At 35.9% G+C, this 20,599-nt stretch overlaps 3 protein-coding genes across 3 annotated transcripts; 1 reads left to right on the top strand and 2 right to left on the bottom strand.

The window, feature by feature from the left end:
- Positions 1 to 1,647: 1,647 nt before the first annotated feature.
- Positions 1,648 to 3,606, bottom strand: LOC127657349 (suppressor of cytokine signaling 4-like). The gene is made up of 2 exons (XM_052146094.1): positions 3,522 to 3,606; positions 1,648 to 2,807 (listed from the first exon to the last, which is right to left on the bottom strand). The coding sequence occupies exon 2, from the start codon at positions 2,773 to 2,775 to the stop codon at positions 1,648 to 1,650; it is 1,128 nt and encodes a 375-aa protein (XP_052002054.1). The 5' UTR covers positions 2,776 to 2,807; positions 3,522 to 3,606.
- A 6,834-nt stretch (positions 3,607 to 10,440) lies between these two features.
- LOC127656887 (glucosamine 6-phosphate N-acetyltransferase-like) lies at positions 10,441 to 14,796 on the top strand. Its single transcript, XM_052145412.1, has 6 exons — positions 10,441 to 10,558; positions 11,258 to 11,421; positions 11,762 to 11,824; positions 11,957 to 12,084; positions 12,171 to 12,232; positions 13,428 to 14,796. The coding sequence occupies exons 1-6, from the start codon at positions 10,551 to 10,553 to the stop codon at positions 13,573 to 13,575; spliced, it is 573 nt and encodes a 190-aa protein (XP_052001372.1). The 5' UTR covers positions 10,441 to 10,550; the 3' UTR covers positions 13,576 to 14,796.
- Positions 14,797 to 14,925: 129 nt separating this feature from the next.
- LOC127656885 (serine/threonine/tyrosine-interacting protein A-like) lies at positions 14,926 to 20,363 on the bottom strand. The gene is made up of 11 exons (XM_052145411.1): positions 20,003 to 20,363; positions 19,495 to 19,527; positions 16,899 to 16,952; positions 16,721 to 16,818; positions 16,558 to 16,618; positions 16,432 to 16,468; positions 16,265 to 16,304; positions 16,129 to 16,179; positions 15,942 to 16,014; positions 15,725 to 15,818; positions 14,926 to 15,453 (listed from the first exon to the last, which is right to left on the bottom strand). The coding sequence occupies exons 1-11, from the start codon at positions 20,060 to 20,062 to the stop codon at positions 15,380 to 15,382; spliced, it is 675 nt and encodes a 224-aa protein (XP_052001371.1). The 5' UTR covers positions 20,063 to 20,363; the 3' UTR covers positions 14,926 to 15,379.
- Positions 20,364 to 20,599: the final 236 nt, after the last annotated feature.

Below are 20,599 nucleotides of genomic sequence, written 5' to 3'. Positions count from 1 at the left end.
TTTTTATAAATTGTATTCACTAGGAGAAGCTACCAACGGTTTTCTGTAATAAAAAAGTTTTTTGCAACGTAAACAATAATTTCTGACTTCTAAATTCATAACTGTACAGAATACAAAAGTAGCAGGTGTTTAGTATAAAGTTTAGGTCAAAGTTCATTTATATTTCTCACTTCGCGCTGATAGTTTTGCATGAATACATCACTTCCGGTCAGGCGGTCGCATAGGCTACGGTCTAGTCGCAAAAAGTTTAAATATTTAATCGCAGCCGAGGCTTAAATTGGATCCGATATTGTCGCATCCTTAGACGGTCTTTCGTCTGTCGTTTGTTGGATGCAGTGAAAAGGTGGCTAACAGCCTGCCTTACATCTACTATTGTCTTCCAGAAGAAATCAAGTCAAACAGGTTTAGAATAACATGAGGGTGAGTAAATGCTGACAGAATAAAGCAAAACATAATGCTGAGTTTTCTCAAAATCTGAGTTTTGGGGGTTTTAGTTTATGTATGTTTGCTTTGAAGTCATCTATGCTAGTGTTCTCTTAAGCATTACAATTTTGACATTTTCACAGCTATATGCACAGATATATAGACTGAAATTTTAAATGTAATATTCTCTTCTGGAAAAACTGACTAAAATATTGATGACTCATGTTGCACTCCACAGATTTTTGTCCAATCAAATGCCCTCTAGATGACTATGCTCCTCCCCCCTTAATACAACCTGCAACTAACTAGCAAATTTCAAAAAAGAGGGGTGAACCCTTTGATATGTCCCACAACATACTGTTTCAATATCAAATATGTCAACACTGGAAAGAAAACTGCTCTCATGGAGCGATTTTAGGGGGTCGTTAAAGGAATATTTCTGGTTCAATCCAAGTTAAGCTCAATCGACAGTATTTGTGGCATAATATTTATTACCACAAAAATTAATTATGACTTGTCCCTCCTTTTCTTTAAAAAAAGCAAAAATATGGGTTACAGTGAGGCACTTAAAATAGAGGTGAATGGGGACAGTTTGTAAATATTAAAATACGCACTATTTCAAAAGTATAGCCACAAGACATAAATAATGTGTTTTAACATGATATTAGTGATATAAAACCTTGTTCTGTGTAAAGTTTTAGCCAATTTAACAACTTCATTGCCATGGCGATGCAATGTCAACAAACCCCAAAAGCCTAAAATGACTGTTAACAATGAGTTTTAACAGAAGAATGAATGTAAGTGCTTTTATAAAATTATAAGCTTCACATTTCTGCCTTTAAACCCTTTCACTTCCGTTGTTAGTGCAACCACGATTTTTGCGTCTTCTTTTTTTAAAAAAAGGAGGGATGAGTCAAAATTATCGTTTGTGGTAATAAACATTGTCACAAATGCTGTTGATTGATCTTAACTTGTATTGAACCCATAATATTCCTTTAAGAGTATTGAAATGTCAGTTGATATATCCTCATATGTCCCTTTGCATATATTTGGTTTGTTTTGCAAACCGAGTTATACTGAGTGTGTCTTTGTCCCACATGGTAACTACTTTCACCATGTTGTGTTAAATGCATTTATTGTGCCTCTCATGCCCTTCAAACTGTACCATTGAAGTCCAGCAGCATTAAGCGGTATGTCATTTTGTCCCATCTTTTGTCTCAGTTTTCAAATAGCACAAGCCCCATTACATCTATAGTGATACTGCCTTAGGTAGTGCCTCAAAGTGTAAGGTAAAGGCAAGGCGTCAATACCCTGATAAGTTGTACAGCTACAGATGACCGCCCTGCATATATGCTGCAGAGAAAAAGAAAAGTTTCTTGGTAGAGGGCGAGAGAGAAGAGGCTCAAAAAATAGGCAAGCGGCAGGGTCACTATAATGCTTCAGCAAGCCAGTCACACTAGGATCTCTATACATACAAGGATCACGGCCATCAAAGCTAAAGCGTTTCCCATTTTGTTCTATCCGAGCATGGAGGGAGCGGCTATAACGTCTGAAGCTAACAGAGAAGAGGTACTCGTCCTGGGCAGAGTCTCGGAGCAGAAAGGTCCCTTCAGGTTGCCCTTCCAAAAGCTGCTCAGCTTCGAAGCGATCCAGAACACCCCAATAACAAGGGCTGTTGTTGATCTGAAGAAGGTCAGGCACCAAGATGTAGTCAGTGTGAGCACAGCACTGGACAGATGGATCCCAGTCATCCAGACTAGAAGCCCCAGCTGAACTGATCTCCTCCCAGGAAATGAGCGCTGGAGGAGAGGAAGATAATAAGGGCCCTTTGGGTTCTGCTTCGATGTTTAAAGAGGGTTTAGTATGAGTGTCGTGTTTCTTGATCAAATGCCAACACTGAGCTAGTTCAGATTTTGGTGAGAAGGGACATTTATCCTCCATTAATTCAGAAACATGAATCTTTCGTTTCGACCAAAGTAGGACGGAGAATGGGCATGAGGAACCAGATTGGTGGTGATGGTGGTGGTGGTGATTGCGAAGAGGGAGAAACTGGCCGACAGCATCCTGAAACTTCTGTCTCAGAGATCGGCGTGAAAGGCCTTTTCTACATGGAGAGTCTGAATCCATTTCTCCTGGGATCGTGCAACTGCATTTTCTCTCTCGTCGTCTCCTGGGACAGGATGCAGAGCGCACACTCTGGTCATCCATTGCTTCCCCTTCTTCCCCTCTGGGCGCTGGCTCATGGCGAGACCCACGTGAACGCTTTTTAATACTGCGGATGTAACTATCAGCACTCCAGCTCCGAAGATTCTTGGGACGTGTGTCTGAGTTTTTGGGCTTCCTCTCTGACATTGTTGCAGGTCCTTTTTAGAGGATTGCTGCACAGAAGTGGGTAACATAGTAAGATTGAGGGAGAAGAGATATGATGATCATAAATATTAATAATAATAATTACTAGATTAGTTATCTAATTCATGCTTTTCATACTGAATATAGCTAAACAGTGTAATGAAGGCACAAAATACTAAAAATTAAATGCATAAGTTATTTACACTTGTGAGAGGCTTATTAGAGAACTTGGATTATGCAGGCAAAATAAATAGATTTAAAATAGCAAATTTAAGAGAGACATTTTTTATTTCACAGGAAGGGTGTAAGAAGATAAGTAAAATATGTGTCCTTATAGATGATCTGTATTAAATGCTTAAGTCTTGTTTTGATTATTGATGGGTGATTGTCAAGAATTTCATAAAAATATTTTTTTTTCATTAATTTTGGCAATTATAATACCATCCGACTAAAATGAAATATGAATTGGTAATTGTATAGGCTAACTAACATTGTAAAAAAAATGGATAACCTGCAATTGTTACCTATTTCTTGACCTAACATGTAAAAAAGACTTTTGTTAGTGTAACCTAATCTGTCGAGTTGATTTAGTCAGATTAAATAACATCTTTATTTGAATAAACCCATTTAATTTAGATGTTAAGGTTGCCTGGCTAATTATTTTTACTGTGTACAAACAATGATCAAAGATCAATGTTTTTATATGAAAAATAGCCAAACATATCCTACCTTCAGGATGAAATACAGGATGGAAAGTATGATATCCTCACAGGAGAGTGGTGAATTTTTCCATGTCTGAAGTTCGTACCAAAAGAGCTCGGAGTGAACTGAAGGGAGGAAGCGTGTCTCTCCTATATAAAACCTCTCAAGTATCAATTCCTCTGAGGAATAATTGCCCTTCACTGGACGGAAGGGTGTACTTTTGTCAATGGGCAGTTAACCTATCATATCCAATGATGAATATGCAGACCTCAAGAAATGACATTGAGAATATTAGATGACAATAGGATGTATTAGTATAATCTATATCAGTATTAGGATGCATCACAATATACATATACAGTATATTCATTATAGGCTTTTTCAGTTGTGCAAATTTGCACAAATTCATATATTTTGCCTACATCTTTAGCAATGTATTCTTCCAATGAACTTTGATTCACCATCAATGAATCAATGAGCTAAATGTAATTAGTCAATAATAACAAACATCTATTTGCGAAGGGCAACCTTGTTAGGAAGGAAACGGAAAATCACCTAACAGACACTGAGAGCTTTACCTCATTGATTTATTGATCAATGTGTACTTCATTCATTTTGGAACATCCGTTAAAGATTTACTAAGCACAAAAGCGATTTTTGACACCCAGTTCAGACGTGGTTAGTTGTCCATTCTCAGTATCTAGCCAGAAAGAGTCAAATATCAAAAGAATAGTATCTGAGGGGATGTGCATCCGGTCTACTAAATGGATCACAAAATAAATCCAATAACTCCTTATGGCTGTGTGGTCATTAGGTGATGTCATGATCAAGTTTTTAAATATTTTACTCTTTTATTTTTTAATGTCACAGGCAAGCTACTTTATAGCGATTAATTATTCATCATAACATTGTGCATCAGGATTTCTTTAATTTTCTCTGTCATCTCTCTCTCTCTTTCTCTCTCTCTCTCTCTCTCTCACTCTCTCTCTCTCTCTCTCTCACTCACTCACTCACTCTCTCTCTCTCTCTCACTCAGTTAAGCAGGATTGGAGCCAAGAGATTGAGTGATGAATTCTCTTATGATCTGTTAAAAGTGGTTGATCAGATCAGTGTGTAGAGGCACAAATGATTCAGTTGTGTTATTTTTTATGTCAGAAATTCAAAATTATTCTCAAAATAAATAAATATATATATATATATATAAAAGAATAGTATCTGAGGGGATGTGCATCCGGTCTACTATGCAGTCTGAGATTGGAAAAGGAAATGTTGAATGACAGCTTCAGTCACCATTCACTTTCATTTTTGTCCCTCCAATTTTTCGAAGATTTAAATACATTTATACATATAAATGATGTGATCCAAAGTGCATTTGAACAGCAGTGAAACACTTTCTTATGATGTGTTACATTCATATGAGCAGACAGATAAGTAAGTTTAAAGCAGAAGAAATAGAAATAAAATTTGTGTAAATTGTCAGCTTTATGCTAAGCTAAAATGCTATTTCTAGACATTTTACATGCACGTGTTACAAGACACAATCATATTTTTTTAATCAAGAAAATTCACGTTCAATCATAATGTATTTTTTTTAGTATGACTTTTGATATTAGGGCAAAAATCATATTCTTGATAATAATCTTTTTATTGTTTTCCTGTAAAAATATTTAAAAAAAATCCTTAAGACAACATCAATTTGATTTATCTTGTTTTAGAAACAACACTGCATAAGATAGTTAGGTTTTTCAGAGAATATATTTTTACACGTGTATTTTGTCTGACTGTACTGGCAGAGTTTTTATAGTCAAAAATCTACCAGTGCTGAAGAAGTAATCCAAAGTATTTAGAATACATTACTGACCTTGAGTAATCTAATGGAATACATTACAAATTACATTTTACAGCATGTATTCTTTAATCTGTAGTGGAATAAATTAGTAACCCTCCCAACCCAAAAGCATTAACATGAATTCTTCTGTTAAAACTTGTGTGTTATTTGATGGTTAAATAAAAAATGTTTTACGGTTGTTAAGAGGGTTAAATCGTCATGGCAAAAAAGTTGTAAAATTGGTTCTAACTTTAGACAGAAAAGGTTAGTGTTACGAATTAGCAGGGACAACGAGGGAGACAAGGTTGAGGATCCAAACGCAGTATATTTATTAATTAAACAAACACAAAGGAACACCCGCGATGGGGAAATAAACATCAACAAAGCACAAGGGCAGGAAACACAGAGCAGGCTTACAACATAAACTAACATTCATAACAACAAACAACGATCGACAGTGACTGAACGAAAAGGCAGGGTATAAATACAAGAAGGGACCAATGAACAAACAGAACTCAAAATAACATGATAAGGTGATGAACAGAAACCAATGAGAAACTAACGAGGACAGGTGAGAACAAAGAACAATGAACACGATGGCTAACAAGACTATGGAGGTACAGAAGGTTCAAAAGTGAAAACTATGGAGTGACGAAAGTATCAAAATGGAAGACAAAGGGGAAACAGAAAAACAGGACAAGGTCATACGTTACAGTTAGTCAGCGATTTTATCACTTATGATAAGTTATATGTTAACATTCATATTGTTTACGTCTTATGGCTATACTTTGAAACAGAGAGTATTTTAACGTTTACAGATTGGCCCCCCATTTACGTCAGTTATAAGTGCCTCGCTGGAAACCAGATTTTTGCTTTTTTTTTTTTTTTATCGACAGCCTTAAATGCTGTTGATTGAGCTTAACTTGTACTGAACCTGGACTATACCTTTAAGTTTGGCTTATTCTTTAGTTAATTATCTTTGATCATCCATACAAGGAGAATACAGCATCATCTTTTGCCCTCTGAATTACCAGATTGTTACCGCTACTATCACATACTTGGACTAAATTTGGATTCCCCCCCAGACCACACAGAGCAGAAGTGAAAGATGTTAGGCTGGACAAAGTAACTGGATCATACAACTGGGAGAACAAGCTCCTGTATCATACAAGTGTACAAAACGGCAGCATATCTGCAAGAAATCAGCTCTATGCAGAGGACGGTAACTCAGTATGCCCATTAACATGGCACAGTTTATCAAAAGGAGGGAACCTTGCCAAAGAGGTCTTATACAGTATATGCCAGCTATTACCGTGTTATCGATCTGATGCACAGCAGAGCATCCATGGACATCATGAATATTTGATTTGAGTGTGTTGTCAAACTGTTAGACAAAGGCCATACACATAGCACTTTTTTTCAGCAAACAATTTCGACACCTCCCCAATGACTTGTTTAATATAGAAGTTTAAGGCTCTCAGTAAACAGGCTACAAACAGAAGCTCCTGCAGTTATTATGATTCCATAGCTTGCACCGGTTCTCAGCGTGTCTGGCCAATAATATCGCATGACCATCATTCAAGTATAGATGCACTGATGTTGCTTGAGAATGGTGGCTCTTTGAGTGATGGAAAGTCTGTAATTAAATCAGCAGGAAGTCTCTGGCTCCATGGCTCTGCTGTTCATGTTCTCTCCATTGATCTGTATCTGTATCTAGACAGCTGCTCGAACTACTGTTGCAACAGAGGTGCTCTGGATACACTGTAAAAATGTAAATAAAATTAACGAGGAAAGAATTTAGAAAGGCTACAGTATAACCTGTTAACTGGTTAGCTGTAAGTTAGCTTGCCATTCATGGTGAAAATAATATTCAATTTAACAAGACAATACACATCATTTTATTGTAAGAATATTGTTTTTTGAAAGTACAAAGAATGAATTACAATAATAATTTACAGTAAAATCTTTATTATACTATGCAAGACAAAAACCTAAAATAAAGATATTATTTTATAAGAACGAAGCCATTAAAGACAAACAGACTATATTTCCATGATTTGTATCTTCCATTCAATGTAATGATTCATGGCAAAGTCATGTGAACTAGTATATCAGCTTTCTGCAGGCCTTTTTTGTGCTTTCAGCCTCCCTATTTCCCGCAAGGTTCATTTAATACCTACTGTCTCCCTGCTTCCCTTTTCATGCATAAAGTTATTGAGCTTATTAAGAATGCCTCTAGCATTTTTAAACAGTAATAGGAGATGCATTATGGAGTTACTACACTGTCACAAGTGCTTTGTCTCTATACTATCATTATTTCATTAAATGTGTGCACCACACATTAATAAGCCACACTTAAAGGAATAGTTCACCCAGAAATGAAAATTCTCTCATCATTTATTCACCCTCATGTTATTCCATTCTTCTAAACACAAATAGCTCTGTAGGTCCATTCAATGCAAGTGAATGGTGGTCAGAAATTGAAATGGCAAAAAGCATTTAAAGGTAGCTGTGGATCGGAGGGGCGGGCCGGGCTAGAATGTCGCGCCCCATCAGGCCGATTGAGGACCGGGCGTGCGACATTCTAGCCCGGCCCCGCCCCCCTCCGATCCACAGTAGCATAAAAGTAATTAATATGACTCCAGTGGTTAAATACGTCATCAGAAATGATTTGATAGGTGTCGATGAGAAACAGATAAATATTTAAGTCCTTATTTTTATTTTTTATTCTCCTCTCTGCCCAGTAGGTATGTCATAAAATATTGATATATATCGATTATTGATCGGCACATAAATTTATCCATATATTTTTGAGGCATCAATATATTCAAATGAACTGACATTCAAATTAGAATCCTATTTTGCGTGCTTTCCAATTTACTCAATAGACCTTCTGTTTAATAGTGTAGTGTAATAGCATTGGGAGATCACAAGAGGGTGATATATCATTTACTGAAGCCGGGTCACAGGTTGGAAAAGCACCAGTTTCACACAGAGAGGACAAGCTGATGCGGCGCAGAAGAAGGCTGTCCAAAGTTACGTTTTTTGTACTTCAAGAATGAACAAAGTGACACTGATTAGTTTGCAGGTGTAACTGCACAAAGTGAACAATTAGAAATGGCAACGTTTATTATGCAATTTCTCTGTATGTAGCCTTGAATAGGTCTTTCATTCAAGCTGTCAAACTACTAAAAGACATACTTGTAACTGATAATACATAGTAAATGCTTTATGAAAGACAATAGTTATAAACAGTTAGTAGTGCGTTAAAGTAAATAATCTCTGTTCTTTGATAATGATTTGAGTGGAATTCAATGAAAATCAATGCGAGTTGTGCTCCGAGGCACTGCAGAATTTTGATGCCGGGTGTTGCCGGTGTGTGCATACCTTTGTAAAAAATTATTGTTAGACATTTTAGAATGCACCACGTCGTCCACCGGATGCAGTGCATGGCCCACTTTAATTTACCCAGCCTCTCAAGACAAAGACTATTGTGCAACTGTCTGAAAAAATCCAATGATATACAGTAAATCAATAATTATCAGGAAAATCTTCAGATTATCAATACGTGAAAAAGGCATTGATCCCAAGCCTAGGCGATATGCATGAAGAATGCGAATTGGCAAAAAAAGAAGTAGAGCTCGGTCCTCTTATGAACGCACAGAGGAGGGCTGGTCAAAATTATTATAAAAATACAATTCGTTCTCACCCACACCTATCATACCCACATGCATCTGAAGATATGAATTTAACCTCTGGATATGGATTACATTTATGCTGCCTTTTTGTGCTTTTTGGAGCTTCACATTTCTGGCCACCATTCACATGCATTGAATGGACCAACCGAGCTGAAATATTCTTCTAAAAAATCTTCAGTTTTGTTCAGCAGAAGAAAGAAAGTCATACACATCTTGGATGGCAGTAAACGATGAGAGCATTTTTGGTTGGAATTTTCCTTTAAGAGGTCATTACAAGTTTCAAATCATTTTTGAAGTCGAACGGAGGACATCTTTGCACATTTAATTTGATAAAGACAAGCCGTAAGGAACACATGTATGACACTTTTATGATGCTTTTGAGTTCTTTTTAAAGCTTGAAAGCGTAATTCATAGTTATTGCTCCTTTTGTGTTCCATGCAAAAAGAAAGTCATATGTTTGGAATGACTTGAAAGTGAATATATGATCACAATATTCCCATTTTTGTGTCAACTATTCCTTTTTAGCTTCATTAATGTATTTCTAAAATAATTTGTTGACCAATATTTCAATGTTGACTCATTGATTATATGGAAAATTGAGCAAAACTGGAATAACTGAAAATAGCTGACCATCTGGGGGTCTGTTTTTAATATTATATTTTACTTGTATACTTTATATAAAGTTCAGAAATGTAAGAAAATGGGTATAAGAACATGGTTCTGACTTGAAATCAATGGTTTCTATCTCAAATTCCTTTTTGGCCTCCACATCCTGCAGATATTAAAAGTAGCTTAAATTAATTAGAAAGATGTTTGTCCTTTGTTCTTTTTGTTTAGACACTCGGGAAACTCATTTAGAGAATGAAGAGTGACGTATTCCAGTAACTGATGCTACTGAGTATGTCTGAGCTATGCAGTTTAAACATCCTATCCTTAGCAGAGGTCAAGAGTATACTCGAAACAGGTGGGCAGAAAGATTTACGCCTCCTCATTTCACCTTTTTGTTTTCTCTTGTTAAATGGTAGTAAAGTTGACAGACATCATTTTATCTAGACAGTCTTGTCAAACCAGAATATCAGAGTTTCCTTATTCAATGAAAGCAAATAAAAAAAAAAATACAGCACAATATCTCATAACCAGTTTGTAAACTGGATAGTTTCCTGCTGAATACCTTTTCCCTAGACGGATACGGACGTCATTGTACCGCGCCCACTTTAAACCCAGCGCCACGTCATATTCCACGCACGCACTCAGAGGATGGGCTATTACCCGTATTTCGACAAGCCCCGCCCTTTATTTAATCACTCTTTGCAATGATTGGTGCGCACTACTTAAAAGCATTCTGCGATTGAACAGTTGAGACGTCATTCATTCATATGTACCAACCAAAACAAACATTGATAGGCTTAAGGGCGGGATTTGTCGCAAAACAGGTGGGACAAAAATAATAACGCAAAACGGAGGAAGTGTTTCACGTTGAAGCTCTGTGGATTCGAGTTGCTAGAATCCATTCAACGATTTCAGGAGAAGCAAGAGCAGTCCATATCCATATGTCTCCGTAAGTACATCACTGACTTTAATTTAAATCGATATTACGTGTATGAATCTAAATTAGTTTGTAGCTCTATTGACGTTTGACATGGTACAAATGGGAATTTTCATACAGTATATACAATTTGGGGGAGATGAGGTTGATGCTCCACAGGCAAAGGATAAGTATATCGAAATAAGGGACATAAGTTCATTTAAAATATTAAAACTAATCTAATTAAATCCTAGACATGGTAACTGTATTCTTAATATTTTGAATGGTGTCCTTTGGCATTTAAATGCTGTATTAGGGGCTGTCATAAATAGTTTTTTGATTTTCTATGGGACTACTCAATAACGTGTTTTTTTTATTATTGTAAATACCTTGTATAGGGATAACCTACAACTTGGTTATAATAAATGCATGTTAAACTGTATGTATATATTAAATTGAATTCGTTTGATCTTGGTGCACACTTGCTTACTTCACTTAACACTGACAATAATACTCTCTCAAAAGAGGAGAGACCCGGATAAGGTGTGTCAACTCTGAATTGTTTTCAAGGACAGACACCTGTCACTGGACACAACTTTGAATTGTAAATGTTTGGATGATCAAAGTCCAAATAAATGGTTGCCAGTATATTGACTGGTATGCTTGATCCTTGATAAGGCTAATAAGCTATATAATAATTATCATTGATAAAGTTGTATTATTTCATTCTAGGGCCTCTGGTATGTTGCTTGACGAGACCCCGCTTTTCGATCCATCTCTGCTAAAGGAGCTGGACTGGAGCAGCAACACTGTCTCCTTCTCACCCCCAATTTCCCCCTCTCAGCCTGGGGAGGGTCTGGTCCTTCGTCCTCTCTGTACTGCTGACCTAGATAGAGGTGCTTGTTAAGTTTTTAGTTCTGTTTAGCGACGCGCAGGGGCGAAAATTTCATCAAAATGTTGGGGGGGGGGGGACAATAAACATAACAATTCTCAAGAGCAATTTTTGAAGCGGACACCAAGTTTTTTTTTGTTGTTGCCCCGTTTATATTTGTATTATTTTATTTCTTAAACAATTATTTTAAGAATATATCATATTATTTACAATACACATATTTTAATGATATTTTGGGGGGGTCCTGACCCCCCCGTGATTTCCGCCTATGGCGATGTGCAATCTGTCCACTCATTTAGTTTCATAAACATCATAATCGACATGTGTTTGTTTTGCCTTTTTAGGCTTCTATAAGGTTTTATCACAGCTCACAGTAGCCGGGGATGTCACAGAGGAAAAGTTCAAAGGTATCACAAGAAGTTAATACTGACAACCTGTTGTCATATTCTGATAATATAGGTAAAAGACAAGTTAAATAGATAGCAAACATGTCGAAACTGTGATTTCACTGAGTCTTTCCTGATCATTTACCTTTTCAGCAAATTTTGAACATATGAAAAGAAGTGGAGACTATTATGTCATAGTGGTGGAAGACACAAATCTTGGACAAATTGTTGCCACAGCAACACTTATCATAGAAAACAAATTCATCCACGCTTGTGCAAAGGTACTCGACTTGTTAAAATGCTGTTTGCAATTCAGTTTCATATGACAGAGTTCTAGTATATAATCAAGCCTTTTTGTATTTGGCAGAGGGGGCGTGTGGAGGAAGTGGTTGTGAGTGATGTATGCAGAGGGAAACAACTAGGAAAACTGTGAGTTTGAGTTTTTAAGACACATCTTCATTTTTTTTATATGATGAAATATATTCCATTCAAAGACTGATGACTAGAGTTTTAAATATTTATTGACATGTCATTTTAAAAAGCAATAAATCATGAGAAGCTGTGTATTACAGTGATTTATTGTGCCTAAAACCACTGTAGTGCATAGACTTGAGCTCTGCAACGAAGACATATTCAAAACATGTTTAAAAAAGTCTATATTTTATAAAATAAATAATGATCTGAATAAACCTTCTGGTTTCTCTGCCATGAAATAATGTTAATTATCCTAACCATGGGCTGTTAGAAGCGTAGCATCTTGCCGCATTATTATAGAATTTGCGGTCATGTGTGCATTTTACAGCAGCTCATCCAATCAAAATTTAGTGTTGGAACTAATCATTTTATAATCTGATTAGCGGTAATGAATTTTACTTTGAAGTTATAGTTCATCCAAAAATGAAAATGTTCTCATCATTTACACACCCTCACGCTATCCCAGATGTGTAGGACTTTCTTTTTTCTGCCGAACACAAAGATTGTTAGAAGAATATTTCAGTGACAGAGGTCCATACAATGCAAGTGAATTTGTATCAACATTTTTACAAAAACAAAAACCACATAAAAGGCAGCCTAAAAGTAATCAACACAACTCCAGTTGTTAAATCCATATATTCAGAAGTAATAAGATAGGTGTGGGTGAGAAACAGATAAATATTTAACTTTTTTTTTACTACAAATTCTCCTCCCAGCCCAGTAAGTGGCGAAGAATGTAAAACATCCACAAAAAAAAAACAAAAAAAAATGAAGAATGTGAAAGCGGGGATTGATAGTAAAAGGACATCAATATTTATTTGTTTCTCACCCACACCCATCATATCACTTATGAAGATATTGAATTAACCACTGGAGCCTAATGGATTACTTTTATGCTGCCTTAATGTGCTTTTGGAGCTTCAAAGTTTTGGTACCCATTCACTTGCATTGCAAGGACCTACAGAGACTAGATATTCTTCTAAATATCTTTGCGTTCAGAAGTCATATACATTTGGGATGACATGAGGGTGAGTAAATAATGAGAATTTTCATTTAGGGTAAACTATCCCTACTGTAATAATACTGTGTTATATGTTTTAATTTTACTAGGATTAAAAGTAGAGGTAAAACTATCAGTTTTGTTTTATAGGTTGGTATCAACATTGACTCTCCTCAGCAAAAAGTTGCAGTGCTACAAAGTAACACTGGAGTGTGCACCGAAAAATGTGGAATTCTATAAGAAGTTTGGATTCTCTGCATCAGATGAGACTTACATGCAGTGCCGGTTCTTTCATTGAACCGAAGAGGAACTAGAACATCAAGGAATGTTAGCTTGGACAACTTCCACATTAATCTGTTAAAGTTTGAAAACTCTTGTTTTAAATTTCCTAACACTCTTCAAAGTATGCGGTTATGGAGTGTTTTTGAAAGTCTCCATTTTCAGTGTAGGAAAATGCCGTTCCAGCGTGGATGAAAGACACAAACATAGCACAATGAAAGCGTTTCCAAATGAAAACAGATAAGTGTGGATGTGGCCTTCGATCAGACTACCTCGAAGTTGCACCTTTTTAGTCAGCAAAAATATTATTACAAAACGGTATATCTTTATAATTTAATTACACTTTATGCACAACACATTATAACTTCAGAAAGTGGACTTTTGTAAACATTGTCTAAATGTCAGCAGTCATTGTCGAGCACTATTGAAAGTTACTCAGTTATTTATAAAATATGACTCTGCCATGAAAATTTGCTAGAGAAATAAATAAGATCTAATCATACGTGTGGTCAACACTGTAAACCACAGAAAAATAACACAGTGGCATGTTAGGGCTATGTACTTGAATATTTTCTTATGGAAAGATTTAATGCAAAGATACTTTTCTGTTCAAGGGGATGTAATTTCTTAGTATCGCAGAAACGGTTTTGAAATCATTTTTAAAACGGAATGTTTATGGGATTTTCCCCTTTTCTTAAAATGACTGTGTGGAAAATTTACCAAACCTCAAATCACATTTGGCATTCTAGAAGCAAGTTCCATGGAAGCAGTATATAATCTTTTTTAATTTATTTAAAATATTTTGCTTATACGCAGTTCTCTTATTATTGTTCTCTACATTGAATCTAAGTTTACCTCTTATTTATTGTCTTTTTTCCCCTCAAAATTCTGGCTATAACCTTAGAAACTGGTGGCAATTATATTGAATCAATAGATGTGTAAAACCAAAATGAAGGCTAATTATTTTAAAATATTTCATAATGCAATGAAAGCATACCTTTGTACAAATTCACTTATTTTTATAATTTCTCTGATAGCAGTTAAGAGAAATAAGGTGCTTCCACATGCTTTTTCTGTGTGGTTCTCTTATCAGTCAATCAGCAACTGAATATGTTGCAGTGTTTTTTTGTTCTTTTATAACTTATGTAAAGAAATTGATGGATTGAAACCATAAAACAAGTGGGTGAATGGGTCAAAATGCAACTTTAAAAATAAATGAATATGTCAAGTACATATTGTACTTCAATGAATTTGCTTTGATTTTTAATTAAGTTGGAATTTCATTCTAAATCTATTAATAATCTATCACAATATAGACCTTACCTGACTTTAGAGGACCTGATCTTGTCAAAAATGGTCATATATTTATTCCAGGGATTGATAACAGAAAGAACAAGGTAAGTAGCCATTTTATTGAGCAGTGGGATGTTAATTCTATGGCAAACACATCTTTAACTCAGTCTTAATTAATTCCCCACAAAGACTGATCATCCTACCAATTAATTTCCAGGGCAGTGACAGTCACATTCCTTTAACCGCCCACCCCAATCCATCAGCAAAGTAACAGTTCAAGTATAAAAAGAGCATTATTGCAATACTGTCCCGCTGCAAATGCAAAATGCTTTAAATACTATAAAACTGCAAAAAATTTCAGTGCATAAAGCTCAAAAAAAGAAAGAAAAAGTATCAAATATTCCCCAGCTCCAAGGGTTACTAAGAGCAGTCTCTCCCTCCCAACCCCCATATAAGTATTTACATTTTTAATCCCAATAAAAATGTAAAAAGAAAAGTCCACTTCAGTTAAGCACTATTTTAGTAAATCCCTATACGTTTTGTGCTGCTGTAACTTGCATGCTTCCGAAGTCCTCGTCCTCTTCTAGTGTTCGTTTTAGGCTTCCTGTAGAAGAAAAAAAGCTCAACATTACTCACAGTATGTATAATGATGCTTGTTTATAAAACTTCCTTAAAATACAAATCAACAAATTCCATATCTCTTTCAGTGCAATCATCCCGATAATTGATCACCATAAATTCAAGTGTGTATATTTACCTATTTAGCAGATGCTTTGCAAGCATTGTAATTATGACTCGCCTCAACATCCATAAATATACTCAAACATAAAAACTGTAAATAAATGGTCAGTATGGCAGTGCAATAATGCTCTTACCTGGCATCCCAGCTTGGATGGAGAAGGACCTGCCCAACTGAATAGGTGACATCATCTTGATGGTTAGCTTGGCAAGATATATTGCTTCATATTCCTCAATGAAAACAAAGGAAATCCATTTATTAGTATGCATGAAAAAAGAAATCTATGCAGTAGATCACAAGTTAATAACACTGAATTAAATAGTAATGTTGAAGTTCTTGTTTTAAAATCTTACCTGTAGCTGATGAACAAAGCCTACATTGGGGTTAATGCAAAACCGTCTCTCCTGTACATGACTAAAGGCATCCCTGTACTCAAATAATATAAGACATGATCAGCTTCATGAAAAATGTATTTCTATGTAATTGAATTTATATCAAGATATTTGAATATGTTTTGCCATGTTGTGACTCAAGTATTACCTATATTTAACTCCAAATGTCTCCATAAGGTAAGCGATAACTAATGCAGCACTGGGAAAAAGATGCCGCAGTATAAAAATGTAGTATTTTACATATAAATGTAAGAAAAAAAATTACTTAATTCTTTGTAATGTACCTTCGTGAAATCCCTGCATTTCCATGAATGAGTACCTTTCCTGCAACACAGGAATGACAATTTAAAATGTCAATTTCAAGGATTTTTGTTCTCAGAAATGATAAATATCTATATGGCAACATGCAGTCCTGTACTACAAATGATCAATATGGAGAAATATTAATTACCCCCTTTCTCTAAACAGCCATCAATAAATTCTTTAGTCTATAGAGAGAAAAACAGATTAAAATAAAAAGCAAACACCAGATATAGTATATTAGTGTTGTATCATATATCAAGAAAGAGCATCTTACCATTGGAAAGTATCTAATTAGATTCTCCACAGGGCTATCTGCTATATCTAAAACAAGGTACCTATAAACAATGAAATAATCTAATTTAGATGTGGGAAATAGTGGATGTTTATATCGAAGCATAACTCGTACATACTTATAGAACAACCAGTTATATAAATACCTAAATTTATGGGTGAAGTTTGGCTTTATGAAGTTGGCCTCAATGTCTTGTCTGACACACACAATGTGAGTTATCCCCTGCTTCTCCAGCACTGAGAGCTGAAACAGAAGTTATTAGATCCAATCTAAAGACCATCATTTTGATCTGGATGGATTAGAACAACTCATTTCTACAATACCTTGCTCTTCATAGCAGCTGAATAGGGACCAAGAAACAAGCCTGGGAGGATTTCCTGAAATCAAAGCATCAAAGTGAGCATTTGATTAGTGTTTGAATGCGCGATTATAAAATATGGCTAATAACTTCACTTGTCAAGTACAAAATGCCACCAAGATGGCGCCGCAGTTAGCAGTCACAGTGTAGAGCTCTTCAAATATTTAGCTGTTTTTGTCTGTCTTGTTTAGTAATCTTTTTCCAATCAGTTTTACCAGGGACGAACTGCTGAACATTTGGCAGCACATACCAGACAAATTTTCCCCCCAGTTTTTGACTATTCAGAAGCTTTGCTGGACATTTAAGTCGGAGGCGCAGCTGTGATGTTTAAGAGACACAGGCGAAGGGAAACGAGTCGGCGTAAAGCTCCATTAGCTTGGCTTTCGAACAGCGCTGCAGAGTATTCATCTAGCGAATCTCCGCTCTCTTCCCAACTACAGTACACCTCACCTGTACAAACAAGAACCTCTGCTGCCTTGTGCTTCACAGAAACCTGGGCGAGTGAAGCCATTCTGGACAGTGCGTTACATCAGCCGGGCTTTCAGCTGTTCCGAGTGGATTTAATCGTGGAAAACGAGGAGGTGGAACATGCATTAAATCAATGAAAGTTGGTGTACAGATGTAAAAATGTTAAAGAAGATGTGCTGTCCTAATCATTATCAACTGAAAGCCCTTCTACTCGCCACAGAGTTTTCCTAGTTCATTCTGGTGAGTGTTTATATTCCTCCACAAGCGTGTGTGAATGCAATGCTGCAACAGCTAACTGATCAGATCACAGACACGGAAAAATACATGGACTCTTTGGGGATTATTCTTGGGGATTTTAACAAAGCATACCTCACACGTGAACTACCCAAAAACAGACAGCACATTACATGCCCCACCAAAGACAGAAATACATTGGATTATTGCTACACAACAATAAAGTATGCATATTGCTTTGTCCCTAGAGCATCTTTGGGACTCTCTGATCATCTTCCAACCTACAAGTAAAGACTATAGTAAAGACTATAAAGAGAAGACAAATGAAGCAGTGCTGGAACTACAAGCCTGCTTTGAATGCACTGATTGGAGTGTTTTTGAGGCTGCACACACCAATCTGGAGGACCTCACAGATACTGTGACATCATATATCAGTTTCTGTGAGGATATGTGCATTCCTACTAGGACTTATTTAACATACAACAATGACAAACCATGGTCCACAGCAGAACTCATGCAGCTTCGTCAGGCAAAAGAGGATGCTTACAGAAGTGGGGATAAAATCTTGTACAATCAGGCAAAGAACACACTGAATAAGGAAATCAGAGTAGCTAAAAGAAGCTATTCTGATGAGATGAAAAACAAGTTTTCAGCTAACGACCCTGTATCAGTGTGGAGTGGCCTTAAACAACTTCTTACAAGTCTATTGATGGACTACGATCTTGAATTGGAATGCATAGACTAACAATTGCCAACAAAATCCTTCATAAGCCAATTAACAAGGACAATTGCACCTATGTGAAATTCTGCAGTTAATCCAAGATGGACTTCAAAGACATTGGTCATTAATCTTAGTTCAAATAAAATCGATGTTTAAACACTGACCCTTAACACTTACTTAGTTTAATAATTTTAAACCATGACTTTATCTATACATAATACGCATTTAAAATACAAAATATAAGTAACTGTATTCCACTACAGTTACAATTTAAATCATTGGTATTTAGAATACAGTTACATTCACAAAGTATTGATTACTGAAGAGATTTCTTTTGCATTTTATTGTCATTTGTTTTATTTAAAATTCTGTGTTTTCAGATGGAAAATGTTTATACATATAAATCCAAAGTGCATTTGAACAGCAGTGAAAAACGTGTATATTTTTTTATATCTAGAAAATTCACGTTTGATCCTAATTTCTTTTTTCTAGTAAGACCTTTGATTTTAGGGCAAAAATCACATTTTAGATAATTTTGGTATTTTCCTGTCAAAATATCTCAAAATCATCAGAACAAGATCAATTTGATTGATCTTGTTTTAGAAACAACACTATATTAGTTGATATTTAGGTTTTTCAGAGAATGTATTTTTAACACTTTTAACATGCAAAATTTAATATTTTGTCTTACTGTACTAGCAGAGTTTTTATAGTCAAAACAATTGAAAGAAATCTACCAGTGCTGAAGAAGTAATCCAAAGTATTTATAATACATTACTGGCCTTTAACAATCAAAATACAAATTTAACAGCATGTACTCTATATCTGTAGTGGAATACATTTCAAAAGTAACCTTATATATATATTTTTTTTTTTTTCACTTTTTCTTTAATAATATAATGTGAAATAATTTTATATTATTATCTCTCTTATGTGCAAGCAGGCTTGGCAATAAAGCTAATTCTGAAAATATGGAAGTTACTAACACAGTGAGGACAAAACTTGTAAACAGGAATACCAGGAAAACAAAAGGACTTAAACCCTTAAAGTGAACAGTAAAGCAAAAAATGTGTATTGATTATGTGCAATGTAGAGAAATGTGCACTGTGCCATACTAGATCAATACATTATCACCCACCTGCATCTCTCTTCTCATTGGATATGCCCAGTCCTACAGAAAAATAGTAAAACAAATTATCAGATCAATAGTAATGTAGTGCCAATATTACTTTCAAACTAGGCTGCACATTATATTCATCAACAGTATCCCAATACAAGGGCAAAAACTATTTATTATGATTAGACTATCAAGTGAAGACCACTCACTGTACCACAAAAAATAGCCTCCAGATTTATATGTTCTTATATACGAATATGTTTTGTAAAATAGCAATGCAATAATAACTCTGACTTGTGTACTTTTGTTATTGTTGCACAGACACTGGATTGAAAATGCTAACTGCTCACCGGCTACAGCAAAGGGGTAGTTAAGAATCTTACGATATGTAAAGACTAGTATCAGAAAGAGTCGTATTTATTAATGCATTTACATGCACTAGACAAACACCCACTGCTTTTAAACGTATTGATCTCACAGTGTTTAATCAAGCAGCTGTTAGCATTAGGCTATTGTCTTTACAACATACCAGCTGCTCTTCTTTGGCGGCTGGCAGGGACGGGAATTGGAGATTTTTCCATTCGTCCATGTTGCGATAACTTCCAGCATTCAATACGTTCCCGTCCTCTTTGAATGATAAAATACAAAGACGAACTAAGTGCAAATAAAGTGGAGTTTGTCAAGGAGCTCTACACTCATGCATGCCATGCTGGTGCCTTCCAGCCAGGGCAGTCACGTGACGAGCCAGCGGCATACGTCAATTAGGGGCGGTGCCATTATAAGCTTTTGCTGCCCTGTCACGCTTTCAATTAATTTAGCAAGTGTAAAGATATTTTGTGCCGAATTCTTACATTGATATTTATCAAACATTCTGGTTAGGGTTTCTAGCCAGGAATGAAGCAAGGTATCATATGCCCCCTGACCCACGTACTGTACAGTAGATCGCTCTGGACTGCTTTTCTATTAGAAATACAGTCTCGAATTTGTTGTGGGGCCCCCTGAACCTCTGGACCCCTAGAATCGTTATCATCTGTAACCCCACTAGCTTCGGCCCTGCTTCTAACAATAAGGGGCCGTTCATCCAAAAGCTATTGGTTGCGTCCTTCGGCACCATATTTCAGTAGAT

Source organism: Xyrauchen texanus, chromosome 16, assembly GCF_025860055.1.
Source record: "Xyrauchen texanus isolate HMW12.3.18 chromosome 16, RBS_HiC_50CHRs, whole genome shotgun sequence".
NCBI classification, from domain to species: Eukaryota; Metazoa; Chordata; class Actinopteri; order Cypriniformes; family Catostomidae; genus Xyrauchen; species Xyrauchen texanus.
The sequence above is the reverse complement of the archived record's forward strand: the minus strand, read 5'-3'. Positions and strand labels throughout refer to the sequence as shown.